Below are 14,185 nucleotides of genomic sequence, written 5' to 3'. Positions count from 1 at the left end.
GTGCCCGTTTTCTTTCCTCCCTAGGGGGCTCTAGAGCCCTCAAGATCGCCTGGACCTCCAGCCCCTGCTATTCCTCACAACCTGGTTCCTAGAGTCCAGGATCTTCATTTCTGACCTACCTCAAAGCTGAGACTCTCTGTGGATGCCAAACTCCAGCACCTGGGGCTTGGACGGTCCCACCAAAGATTCACAAGCAGGCTGTGGTTCCTCCCTCTGGAGGAAACACCCCTGCAGGGTCCACGCCAAGGCAGCAGACTGAAACACATATTGGGGCATGCTAGGGCTCTGTCCAAGTGCCTCCAGGATCATCCTTAGCTCTCCCACTCTTCATCTGAAAAGAACCTTGGTAGACAACACATTGAACATTGTATGTACTGGCAGTAAAGGCAGCTAGCAGCATCCTACACTGTACCAGAGGAACACAACCAGTACATCAAGGGAAGTGACTATCCCTTTATACCAGTACTTGTCAGTTCCCATGAAGTAATACTGCACGCTGTTTCTGCCTCCAACACACGAAAAACATGGACAAATTAGTGGGAGTCCATAAAGGACCACCAAGGAACTCGGTGCTCGAAGCACTTGTCCTATAAGGAAAGGCAGAAGGAACGAGGTTTGTTCAGCTTGGAGAGAGATGGTTTCAGGGGAACCTCATAGCAATCTATCAGTACCTACAAGGAAGTTATCTGAGAAGACACAGGCAGGCTCTTATCAGCAGTGCTCAGTGGGAGGATAAGAGACAATGGGCATCACTATAAAGACATGTTCAGAATAGATAAGGAAAAACCTCTTTCTCATGAGGACAGTCAAGCATTGAAACAGGGGTCCAGAGAGGAGAGGAGAAAACCACCTGGGAGATTTTCAAGACCTGTCTGGATGAAGCAAAATGGCCTAATCTTAAGAGTTGACCCTGCCTGAGTAAAGAACTGCTGAGGTCCCTTCCCACCTGAATTATCCTGTGATCTCTCACTCAGCATAGGAAGAGAGTCTCTTGGCTCCAAAATCACAGGGCATGATGAGGCAAAATGTCAGCTGCCTGCATCAGCTACACAGTCCCCTCCCCTCACAACACACACTTTGCTGCCCCCCAGACCCTGCCATTCCGACAGCTGAACACTTGCTTCCCTACTTGCATACTTTCAGAGTCCAGGAAGCTCCTGCTTGGCCACGGCTGACCCGTCTTGTCTTCTGACACAGAGGGAGAATTCAAGGCTGCAAGCAGAGTGCTGTGCAGCGCACAGCCGCCAGTGCCTGGCACAGGCTCCATCTCACTCTCCCAGGGCAGTTCCACTGCAGACCTTCAACACCTAGAAACAAAGCAGCAGCTCCATAGGACAAGGGACATAACTTCCAGCTCCCGTTACGCAGTGAATTATGTCCACACGGCAGGTGGGTCTGCCTTGTGCAGGGTGGTAGAGCAGGTGCCAAAACATGAGATTAGAAGAATTACTAGGCTGAGACCAGCAGAGTGGCTCTTAGCATGTTCATCATGATGGCTCCAATTAGTGCAATTACAGGGCTTGGCTGCATCTTCCTGCTTGTGATTTTCAGTAACAATCACATGGCCACATCTGCTACTTTTCACTGGGCGAGCAGTCAGAAGCTAGCAGCAGCCTCTGCTCCTGGCAAGGTCCAGAGGGAGGCCAGGCTGCTCTGCCAGGCACTTAGAGGTCCTGGCTGCTGGCAACAAGATGACCTTTTGGGAGAAGGGAGGTGAGTGTACAGCTACCTGTCCTGTTGGAAAAGCAGACTTTTCACAGGAGCCTTAACTGCACGCAGCACAACTGGTCCCCCAGCAGGGGCCACCACCAGAAACACCACCACTCTCCTAAGTCCCAGACACAGCTCAGTTTTGGCTCTATCATCTTCCCTAATGCAAAGCATGACAAACAGGTCACCCCCCCAAAAAACATGACTCCCCAAGTGACTGCACAACACAGAATCTCTCAGGTTAGCATCACTCCAAGCACATGGTGCAGACTAGGAGCAAAGGTTCTTTCAACTTCCTGGACTGCAGAGACCCAAGGCTGTGACCACCAAAACCTGCATACCCCAATGATGAACAAAAACGAGCCTCAATGCAGAAGTAGGGTTATAGAGTTAGGGGCAATTATCGGCCACTGCAAAGGTCGCAGATGAATGTGAGCCCTTTATAGCCACAGGCAGGCTGGTAACCAGCCTTCCAGCCATCTGCACCCTGAGCTCCCCTTTCGCCACCCCACTAGGCACCAACCACAAACCACGTCATAAAAACTACAGAGATAGCTGAAACAAGAAATGAAGCACAGCTACTGCGCACCAGTCCCCACGTCACTGCTCTGCCTTGCTACTCCTGCCTGCCTTGGAGCCAAGCTGGCTTGCCCACTGTAAGCTTGCTGATGTTACCTTGTTTGCTGGGCAGAGGACCAGAGGAGAGCAGAGGGGTTTGCAGGGACACTTCCTCCTTGCCCTCAGGATGTTCCCTGTACTGAAATTTCAGCAGGAAGCCAAGCATCTGTTGTTCTTCAAATAAAAAGGTCTCCCAGGGGAATGGGTAGAGGGGCAAAATGAGCACACATGTAAACACCTGGTCTTACAGACAAGAACAGTTTGTGGAAGGACTGCAGCACCTCTGAGATTAATTCAGCTTTGCCTCCGCTGCTTAAATAGTTCAAATGCCACCAATATTCAGCCACAGCTCCCTGTTTCCTGCGTGTGGCTGAGCATCAGTGTGCACGTGGGCTCACGTGGCACGGACACATGTGTGCATGCTCTCCCCACCAAAGGGCCTCGGGCATCCAAGCTGCTGTGTGCACACACGTATCTCCCCAGCACTGCAGTTCTCAAGGATGGTTCCAGTTTTGAGGAAAGGGGGCAGAACCAAACTGCGTCACACAATGATTCTTCTCCCATCTCCTAAAGCGGCCCCTGGCTTGGAGCTCATCAGAAAACAGTCTGCATGATCAATGAGCTTCATCGGCCCTCAGAAGACTGCAGAGCCCATGCTGTGGCACAAAGGGACCTCCAAAAGGCAGGACACCTTACAGCCCTGCGCCTGCACACAGGGCTAGGTTTACTCAGTGTTTCCAATCTCAAGCCCACTACATGGATCCAAGTCTGAAACAGCTTCAGCAACAAGAGGCTTCTGTACAAGGCCAAAGACCTGCACAGCCACACGGGGTTATTTCCAGAGACAAACAGGATCTACTGGTACTCCCAGGCCCCACTCCCCAGTACCACCCCATCCATACTTCCATGTCATCTCCTCAAGTAGACTCCAAGCCTACCTCTTCAGGCCTACAGTCTGCACTTCACCACAAGACTGTGCCTTCTCATTTTCTTTGTGTCACTGCTGAGCACTCCTGTCTCCTCCTCTAATTCCTTCATCCTTGCCTCTTTCTCTGTTTCCGGCGTTTTTCAGTGCACAGTAGCGTTTTTTCCTTATATGAAAGAGGGTGCGCAGGGGTTATCTCTTCATTAAACGTTGGTGCCCGTTCAAGTGAGACAGTGTTCAACAGACAGGCTGTGCTGCTACTTTAACACTCCGCTGCACTAGCCTGCACCAGCATACAGTCCCACCCCACACCTCCTGAGCTTGCTTGCCAACTCTGCCATATTCCCTAGAAGCCACCCAGCATCCTAGTCTTGCTCCTGAGCGAGACCCCATCCAGGTGCAGGGTCACTCAGCTTGAAGGCACAACCTCAGTTACAGCAAAAGTCAGGATGAGGCCTGCCAGCTTCCCTTATAGACCCATTCCGGGAACTGACCCTAGGAGGTATGTAGTGACCTCCCACCTAGGAGCCCCCCCCTCAACCTCTGAGGCTGCTGGGGAGGGGATCCAAGGAATATGTGGACAGAAAGGCACCCCACACTATGCCCCAGTGCAGTTGCCTGGAGAGGAACACTGCCATCTTCCCAAAGAATCACAAAGCTTTTACCCCTTCCTTCTTGCCAGGTCCTGCATGGACCCCTGCCCAAGCCTTTTTACTTTGCTCGCTGATGGACACCAAACTCGCTACTTGCGCTAGCTTAGCCTGCAAAACCAGGTACACCTATCTGCAAGCAATCGGCATTTGCTCTGAGTGCTCCACGGCAGAGCTGGAGTACCAAGACGTCTTGGGCAGAGCTGGAGTACCAAGATGTCTTAGGCAGAGTCCCAGGAAGGGGGCACTTAGGAGAGCATCAGGCCCATAAAATGGAAAAGCATCACCATCAGCTTCATGGTGGATTCATACAGGCTCTCCATGCAGCCAGTGCTTCCACTTTGTTTCTAAAACATTTCTTGCCAAGAGCAAGTACTGAAACAGCCAAGAACAGTGCTCAGCCCTGCACCATATGACACTCTCCACTAGAAGTCCTCACCAAGTGAGCCTCAGAGCCACCATATTTGGGCCCTGGTGAAGCTCTGAGTGCAGTAGAGCCTTGCAGACACAGTAGCCAGTGAAGGCAAAGGCAGGGTGGAACAAGCAGCAGGGAATCATAGAATGGTTTATGTTGGAAGGGACTTTAAAGATCATTCAGTTCCAACCCCTGTCAAAAGATGACAGGAAAGCATTCATCACAGGCACTCTGCCCCTAACCTGTTGCTTTTCCAAATGTAGCAAATGGAAGTGCTTCTGGAAGGCTCAGAGGTGCAATGGGTAGGGGAAGAGAGGTGAGGAGGACAGCTCTGGCCACCAGGATGGCTGTGCCTCACTGCTTTAAAGTCAACCTTTGTTTCCCCACGGCACCAGCACGACTATGTTTTGTTGCCTTGTGCCTCACCTCTGCATCTTTAGTCACAGCCTTGAAATCTGTGATTGAGAACTGGTCTCAAGTCACTGAGAGTGGTGAGTCCCACTCACCACAAATTGCAGAATTTGCCCATTCGTCATTGTGTGGTGCTTCTGCCAGTGCTGAAGTGTGATGCAGAATGGACAGACACAGCGGATGTGGGTGAACAAAAGCAAAGCAAGCAGATCTTGGACCAAGAACAGCAGCGCAGGCACAGGGGGTGTGGGGAACATACACATTGTGCTGCCTTCTTTGTAGAGTTGAGGCTCTCACCAGAAGCTGTTACAAAAGCAAGATAAACCCACAAACAATAGGATCCTTTAATTTTCCTTCTATGTTTCCCAGGCAACACCAAGCACTCAACGACAGTTTAGAGGCAAAAGCCCCCTCTGTTTAGTCAGTTAATGGCAGGAAGTTGAAGAGACTTAAGCAGAGCTGCTCACTGCTTATTGTTTGGTAAGCCCTGTCAAGCACCTGCAGCAATGAAATTTATACCCAACATTACAATGTTTTTAAGTGCAAACCTCTATGCTGGCACTCTACAACTCCAGTGAAGAAGGCGCATTTCATTCTTAAATTACAGATCTACAGCTACCCCTGCAGACATGGCTGGGAGTGCAGGACAGCACCATGAAGGTAGGTGAACACAGACCTCAGCAGGAATGCTCCAGGCTAGAGAGAGCAATTTAGATCCAGGGCTGTTGCTCAAACACGCTGATGCACAGATGCTAAAAGAACTCCCAGTTGCAGCAGAGAGGCCTCAGCAGACCCCCAAAACTGGTCAAGCTGCACGGTTCCTGATAGGACTCCAAGCAGATCCTCTCTCCAACCAAAGAGCAGGACTATGTCTTTAACGCATAGCTGGGCACATGTTTAGCATTCCTGCTTTGGTCACTTGTGGAATGAGGTGCCAAAGGGTGAACAGTGTCTATTCTCACCTCTTTGTAGCATGCTGGGGCCAGCCCATGAGCCTTCACCTCACCGAGGCCTGACTCAAGGCTAGTACACAGATGGACCTCTGCTTGTCATACAATTTTTGATCTAGCTGTTCAAGCAGAAGCTAAAGGAACAGAGATTCAGTGGCTGAATCATATGTAAGGTGAGTTGAAGACTCCTACTACTAGAAGACTCCCAAAGCTATCAGGGCTCAAGAAGAAAATGCATTTTCCAATTATGCTCACCCTGGGGCCTCCTGCCTTCTCTCTCTGATGTGTTATCATGCAATTTTTTCCACGCTTCAAATAGCTTCTGAAGATGTGAAAGAGCTGCCCCTTCCCACCATATTCTAGCAAGCCTGACTGAATCTAGACCTTGTAATTCTAACATTCTGGAGCTTTGGCCAGCAGGGAACATGCTATCCCAAATGATGTTATTAAATCAATGTGCCATTTCATGTGAATGGTAGGAGTAGTTCTAGCATAAAACAGACAAAAAAGGACCTTCAGAGCAGTAGAAAAGCCATGTACACATTAAGTTTATCTCCCACAGGTATGCAGGACAGTGTAACTTCTTCAGGCTCCCCCCATCAGGGTATCTGCCCCCAGATTTTCCTAACAGAACAGTTATTTAGTGTCTAAACATCCTTTGGATATGCTGATTCTAAGTTCTATATCTTGGCCAGTTTTGCAGGAACAGCTCTTCACTGCAAGTTCCTTGTATACTATACCTTACAGCCTAAGAAATGTATCATGAGATATTTGATGCAACTACTACCCATCCGTTCTACATTCTTCTTCCTGAACATCTGCTACTGAACTCATCACCTACATCTAGCAATTAATCTGGTACCCAACACCATTAACTGACAAACATACCCCACAAAAGGTAAAGCATCCATAAATACAGAGATCTAGTTGCTATTTTTTCCCCTTAATTCATCTAGAATAGGGAGATCAGATTTCAGTGTATGTTCTCCCCCCCTTTCTTTTCATGAAAAGAATGCAGAAACCAATCCTCAGGAATAAAAAAAACCCAAACAAAAAGTTTTTACATTTTAATTATTTTAAAGCACATCATAATTTAAAATCCCAACTCTATGTGCAAAGGCAAAGACCCACAGTCCCTGACCTGCAAGCACTTAAGCTCCACCCACAGGGCAGAATGAAAAGATAAAAGGTGGAATTGAGAGGATGGGAAGCATCACTGCAGTTTTCAGAAACTGCTAGAGCATTCTCTTGCCTGGGATTCTCAAGACCTGTCAGCTCTGCTCCATAAGCCTGTGCAGAAACATCTACCATGTATCTGCTGGAGTAGTGTGGCACTTCCATTTTACATGTATTGCAGCAGGAGTAACAGGGATATTGGGGACACAGCTGGCTGTTCAGACAATTTCTTGGTCTGGGCCAAAAAGAACCACATTTACACACAGTCTAATTAACATTTGATTTGTTTGACACTGCGTCTGCTCTAGTCCTGACCTTCTGATTGAATTCTGGGGATAAAGGTACGAGCCCCAGGTAAAGCCTTCAGACTGGTGGCAGCACTGCTGCGGCCAGCAGTCCTGTCAGACATGTTTTAAAGAAGAGGTCCCCACACGACCTACTAGGTGCTCACAGGGAGCTAAGAAGCAACTTTGTTCTTGCTCTACTCCTAAGAGAAGCTGGGACATAGGAAGTCAAGTGTTGGAGGGATGAAGGGAGAAAGCAGTCGCAGCACAGTCATCTCTACCCCAGCAAGGTTCCTGTAGAAAGAACTACACAGGGAAGTCATACAAAGGCTGTAAAACAGCAGTGCTTTCCCAGAAGCAGAGGACCTTGCAGATTAGAGTCCCAGGCAGGAATCCTTCCAGGACCACCTTCAGCAAATCCCAACCTGCCACCGAGTGAAAAACCCTTCCATCCTAGCACCGCAGACCCAGAAAAGCAGCAGCAGTACTTGAGCACGAGCTGAATTAGGGCTTCCGTGCTGTGTGCTGGTCACAGAAGCACCTGCAGAATTATGCCCTACCATGAACCTCCTTGGACTACAAGATCCCTACCTACATTCTGAGGCTAGAGGAAAAATTCTTCCTCCACTGAATCTCAAGGAGAAATGAAGTATTAATTATCATCAAACTCTGCAGAAGGGCTTTTTAAATTCATGGGCAGGAATAGGACAGAGATTCTCTGCCGTTCCTGTCCGGATACCAGAAGGAACTATAATCGGATTCTTTCAAAGACAGATGAACGATGCCTGGTCAATCTCACAAGCAAACTGGACTGACTACCTGTACACATACTGTGGCAAAATCACGAAGCAATAGATACTTCTATGTTCTTATTTCCAGGTTTCTCTTTGTCTCTGAAAAGAACAAAATTTTACTGATCAAGGAAATAGATGTTTACCTCATCTCCCTGGAAGCAAGCAGCTGGCAACTTCCCAGCGACAGGTGCAGAACTGACTGCTTGTCCCAAACGCTGCACTGAGCACACTTCACTGGAGTGAATGACAGTGTCCTATTTGTCGCCAAAAAGCTGTCTAGATCAGACACACTAAGTGTGGATACTAGGTTCTAAGGCATTCCCTTGTTAAAGAGGAAACAAGACTGGAAGCAACAGGTTACAGGGCTCTGCAGTTCACAAGTACTTTCATTGGCACAATCAAATTTCATCTTCAAGTACTATTATTTGGTGCAAATCCTGGCCTGTGAACAAAGTCACCTTTACGTTGGATTTACAGGGACCTGAAATCCCAGTAGGATGCCCGAGGTTCAGTTCTAGGGGAGTGGGAAGCAAAACACAACGAGCAGCTGCAATATTGCTAAATGCAGATCGTGTGTGGAAAGCATCACTGTGCCACATCAAGTACAGGGTATTTAGTGCTTGGGGTTTATGCCTACCAGAAAACAGGGTGAATTCTGCTGGAAGCATCACACAAGAAATCCAGCTAGGGACAGAAAACGTCACTCTCAGCTCCAGGCATCCTACTTGGTGCACAAGATCCCTTGGTGTGCCAGTCTGGCCCGGAACTGCTGGTTGGGTGGCTTTATGGGAGGTAGTTGCACCACCTGCTGTCTGCTCCAAAGGAAGTTACAGCATCTATTAGAACACTATTAAAGATGATCATTATTAACAAAAGTTTTCTTCTTCAGAACCAGTTTTTTGCAGAACATGCTCTTGATTAAAGTCATCAGGAAAGACTTTGTATCTGAAAACTATGAAACAAGATAAACAGAGGGACAGTCTAGCCAAAAAGGTTCGTGTTCTCAAACACAATACGAGAAGCTCACTTTAACAACCAGCTCCTCTCAGGAGAAAGACTGTGCTGTTACGCCTGTGGGAAGCTCGCTCAAGTTAACTTCCACTCCAAAAACTAGCATTGGACAAAACTTTCAAAGAGGTGAAAAATCTGCCATGCAAAAAACCAGCCACCTGCCCAAAACTACTTGTGGCTTAGCAGAAAGTAAAAAGACACATCTTAACTCCTGCACCATTCTCCTTCCCTGGACAAACTTCCCCCTAGTCCTGGAGATCAAGGATCCTGTTTATGGGCAAGTATTTTCTGTGCCAGGCCTCAAAAGTAATTTGGCATGCAGTAGTAATGTCAGTGTGGGTCTGAAAGGAAAGCTGAAAGATAAACCACCTCTGCTTGATGAAACATAGGTGCATAATGTGCAGACAAAAGGGAATCAGAAAAGGTTTATTTAAAAAACAAAAAATCCCCCATCAAATACCCACATACTTTCTGATAAGCTTATTGCTCAAGTTCGATCTCCTGCGATACTGCTCTCTCTCCCCTCTGCCTGCAGGACCAGAAGTGCTCATGCATCCCTGTCCTTCTTCCTGCCAACATAATTTGGCTATGTTCAATTGGTCCCAAATACCAGCACTTAATTCTGTTCTTACTACACACACAGAACACATAGGTCACCAGGCACAAATGCTCTTTCTCACTGGGATGAGTCTACAGATTTATATATAGTCATCTGCTCCCACCAAGATGGGAGTGCCTACTTAGCAGAACCATAAAGAAAGGCTGGGAAGGTATTATCTACCTTCTCTTTTGAAGATAAAGCCTAAACAACACTAAAAACATCCCTGAACCGCTCAGCCTGCACTCCAGACATATCCACGCTCATTCTGCACCTCATGGTCTACAGTCTCAACATGTAGCCGTCAGGATTCCCTTATAAGCTTTCTATAGCATTTCCCAGTCTCACCATGGTGTTCTACTTCCACTGAACCAGGGCTTGTCTTCCAGGTTTGCTCTGTACGAAAGGGATAGTGCCTGTTTCTTGTGCAGCACCTCCAGATCCACACTCCAGCAGAACAGCAGGACTCTCTCACCGAGCCCTGGCTCTCCTTTCGGTGGTCACAGACAGAGACACTCTTGGACCTTCCTCCTAGACAGCTGTCAGGCAGGTTTGGTAAGAACAGAGCAGGGGGCTTTGTGCTTCATGTTCAGAGTTGTGGGGTTTCAGCATCCTCTTCCCCCTCCTCCACATGTTCAGTGTGGTGCAGCAGTAGCTCCAGGTCAGGCTCAGAACTGGCCTCTTTGTGTAGCTCCAGTGCTTTTCCACCTGCATGCAGACAGCCCATTTAGTGACAAACTCGCTAGATTACCCATCAAACCTGGCGTTGGCAAGGAGCTGGAACTAGACAAAGCTCCTAGTGAAGCTACGAGAACGCCTACAGAGGAACAGAAAGGGATTTAAAACAGAATCACCTTTGGAATTCATGGCTTTGAGAATGACATGAAGGGAGATTCCTGAAAGGCAGACAGCAAGCCCAGCCAGTTCAAGAGACTGAGGCGGTCTCCCAGCAAACGTGTGGCGAGGAATAAAATGCAGATTTCCTGTGGAAACAAAAAATGTGACAAGTGGTAGGGCAGGACCTGAGGAGATATGCATGAGATGTTTTACAGCTCAAGCCTTGATCAAGATGCCAGGCTACCGATTTCCATCAGTGCATTCTTCCACGCACAGAGAGTTCTAAAACCAGTTTCCAGAAACAGAATGACCTCTTAAACTGGGATGTGGGTTTTAAAGTCCTCTGACTGCATGGCTTGGCCACATGGGAATCCCGTGACTTCCAGATCAGACAAATTTCACACCTCACCATTCAGCTCAAAAGCATGTGTGCTAGATTCCTCAAAGGAGAGGAGGATTGCCACGCTAGGTTAGAGACAGCTCAAACCAGTGGTTAGTTCACATCCAGGTCTGACGCAAGAGCATATCCTTCACATCCCTCCTCCCTCCTGCACTGTCCACTGCCCATGAGGCCCATGTGTTTTACTCTATCCCAGATCCCACCAAACTTTGGACCTTAATGGAATTTTTTTACAGAACAGCCACTAGTCTCTGCCCCTTGCTGTCAGGGACCAAGGGACTTTACTGCAGAGACTGCAAGACAAAGCATCAAGCTCCTGTGCAAGGAAGACCAAAGTAACAGATTATTTCTAAGGCTCTACAGAAGTTCCCACCACATGAGACCCATTAGGGATGACCTGGTACTTGCCTTCTAGTACTAGCACAGGAACCATGCCTTACCTTAAAAATGCCAGCAATGGAAAGGATGAGGCTAGATGTTCTGGAAACAAAGAGGAATTCAGAAAAGCCTAGACCAAAGGCAAGAATTCCACCCAAGAACAGCTTCCCTACCAGAGAGAAGGGCAGTCCTGCTTCATGGAAATGGAAGAGCTTCTCTGATATGGACAAAGGCAGGCCTAGGAACAAGACAGTGAGTAGCAGAGTATCTTTCCCAACTCCCAGGACTCTTCACAACAAGGTGGGCATGGGCTGCTCACATTCCAAAATAGCAGGATGTGGAGCCAGTTCTTCATAGCCCTTACTTCCACAAGTGTGGCAGGCTACTATTCCTACGCATTCTTTAACGTTCTGCCAGCATAAAGAATATCCGAGTCCTTATGATTCCAGGTCTCTAACTACTTTGTGAAGTTCATAGCTGCTCACTTATCTAAATTGATCATCTCCAATAACAAACTGCTAAGCAATCTCCCCAACCGCTCTATAAAGCTATCCCTGCTTTAATAAACTCACGCACCCTCAAACACTGCAAAGAGTGGGAAGAGCCCCAGGAACATGAGCGGCTCCAGGTGAAACATGGTATCAGTGGGGTTCTGGAGCCTCAAAAGAGGAGAATCAGTAAGAGACCAGGTAGCAACAAGCCATGGAATACACATAGGTCCTACAGCCTTTATTAGTACCATTCCTAGGCATACACCTTATTTGTAATGCCCACACCTGTGCTGCTGCAAACGCCAAACTGCCCTCATTACCCATCAACACATAACCCCCGCCCCAAGTTTCAAACACTGTCCCTTACACAATGTTTTGTTTCTGCAGCACGGGCTACCACCTCCTTACTCCCCTCCCCATTACCAGCACCCCCACACACACTTCCTAACACCCTACATACGTAGTTCAGCCTCCTACATAAGTATCTGTGTGAGAGTCCAGCGAATACGCCCAAGGGAAGAGGCACACAGCACCAGCACGAACCCCTGCGCGTTAAACTGTGTGGACCTGGAGGTGAACATGAAGAGCTCCCTGGCGATGAGAAGAACCACCAGCAGCAATGCCAACCTCTGGGTGAGAGCAAGAGTCACTACAGACTCAGGGAGCTGAACAGACACATCTCTTCTTGCAGATTCATCTACATAACGATGTTCTTCCTCTACTTGCATGCTTCCTGTACATGTACTGCCTATCTATTTCCCTGTGCCTGACCTCTTCCTTCCCTAAAGCATTGTATGGGACCCTTACCACTTCCTCCAGCTTGAAGAGCAGTGAAAAAAAGCAGGATGAAGAGAATGGCAGAGGGTTTGGTCATCGTGTAGCTGTAAGGACCAAAATACACTGTCAACCTCCTCTGACTCCGACGTAGTCCTTCCCAGCAAAGTACTATCAGGAGCCAGACTGCCCACATCTATGTTGCTACCAGCAAGCTATCTAGGACCCTGCACACCAGCCCCTCTGAGCCACACACCCATTCAAGAAACTGACCCTGACAAAGCACTTTCTAAACCCCGTCAGCAGGCTCCCAGGGAAGATGGTATTTGTACTCACAGGGAGACAGTGATGCATACGAAGCTCCAGTTACTCAGCGCAATATCCAAGGAAGTTGACAGAGCTAAAGAATCAAAGAGAAAATCCTGAAGTTAACTGTCTTCCACTACGTAAAAAACGCCCAAGCAAAGCCCTGCTACTTGGCCACAAACACAGAGAGCAGAGCAGACCCTGGAAAACACCCCGCATTTTCCTCAGGCTCTCTCTTCAGCACCCACACAGCACAGCCATCGTCGGCTCTTTCAGCTTCTGGCCCGCTGCCTGCGCCTTCAGCGGGGCTCAGCACCGCGCTCACTGAACACGGGCTACACAAAAGCGCCGGAGCAGCCCTTGCCCTCCCCGGGGCTGAACGCCACCACAGCCTTGCGCGATGTCATTTTTGCCCGTGTCAGAGCACGGTAATCAGTCAGCAGGAGGGCCACCGCAAGCTGCCTGAAGAAGCAAGCCTGGCACCTACCTCAGCACGCACCCTTGCTCCTGCGGCGGCTCTCGTGGCGGTCTGCTCTCCCCGGTACTAAGCTCGCTACAACAGCGAACCGTTGTGCTGACCCCGCGCCTGCCACGTCACAGGCAGCACGGCTACGGGCGCGGAGAACGCGTGGGCGCCGTGTGACTGCGAGCCTCGCCAGAGACCGCGGCCCGGGCGCTGCTCTGCGGGAGGCGGCACAGCCGGGACCGGCCCGACACCTCACGCGGCCCAGGAGCCGCCGGAGCCCTGTGCTGGGGGCGGGGTCTGCGCCCCTCGGGCCGCCCGCGCCGCGGCAGCCGGGCTCCGGGGCTGCCCGGCACACGGCCCCGCGCCGCCGTTACGGTGACACGCGGCTTGCACGGAGGCGGCGTACGGGTCCTCCCGGTGAGCACCGCGGCGCCCCGGGGTCCCCCGCACCGGCCCCGCAGCGCACCCAGGGCCCCGGCCCGGAAGCCGCGGTCTGTTCTTCGCACCCCCAGCCCCCGCTCAGCGCCCCGCTCCCGCCCCGCCGTACCTGCGGGGGGCCGCCCGGCGGAGGCAGCCGGCCCAGGAGAGCGCGCCCCGCGGCCGCCCGGAGCGGCAGCGCGCCAGGGCGCGGGCGTACGCCGAGAGACCGAAGGTGAGGAGGAGGTGCGGCAGGGTGACTAGCAGCGGGAAGGGGAAGCTCTGCGGGACCGACGGCCGCCGTCACCACCGCCGCCCGCCCTCCGCCGCCGCCCCGCACCTTCATTAGCCACTTGTAGAAGGTGATGCCGATGGAGAAGCCGTAGTACGGCAGCACAAGCGTCGCCCGCCCCAGGGCCGCGCCACCCGCCCCCGCCGCCATACGCCCCGCCCGCCGCCGCGCCGGGGAACGTGGGTGCTCGGGGGGCCGCGCCGGGCCGGGGGCAGCTGCCCGAGTGGGCGGGGCCGAGCGCGGTGACGCGCCGCGCAGGGCGGGGCGGGCCCGGGCGGAAGA

The 14,185-nt window shown here is 50.5% G+C and overlaps 1 protein-coding gene across 1 annotated transcript; it reads right to left on the bottom strand.

Annotated features, from left to right (window-relative positions):
* Positions 1-9,343: 9,343 nt before the first annotated feature.
* On the bottom strand, positions 9,344-14,149 carry SLC35C2 (solute carrier family 35 member C2). Its single transcript, XM_040608671.1, is given in 11 exon segments — positions 9,344-10,250; positions 10,397-10,456; positions 10,459-10,525; positions 11,220-11,395; positions 11,734-11,816; positions 12,105-12,277; positions 12,456-12,485; positions 12,487-12,529; positions 12,759-12,822; positions 13,737-13,893; positions 13,952-14,149. Coding segments are annotated over 11 exon segments (1,074 nt in total). The 5' UTR covers positions 14,054-14,149; the 3' UTR covers positions 9,344-10,131.
* Positions 14,150-14,185: the final 36 nt, after the last annotated feature.

This window comes from Falco naumanni, chromosome 10, assembly GCF_017639655.2.
Source record: "Falco naumanni isolate bFalNau1 chromosome 10, bFalNau1.pat, whole genome shotgun sequence".
In the NCBI taxonomy this organism is placed as follows: domain Eukaryota; kingdom Metazoa; phylum Chordata; class Aves; order Falconiformes; family Falconidae; genus Falco; species Falco naumanni.
This window is presented reverse-complemented; position numbering and strand designations above follow the sequence as displayed.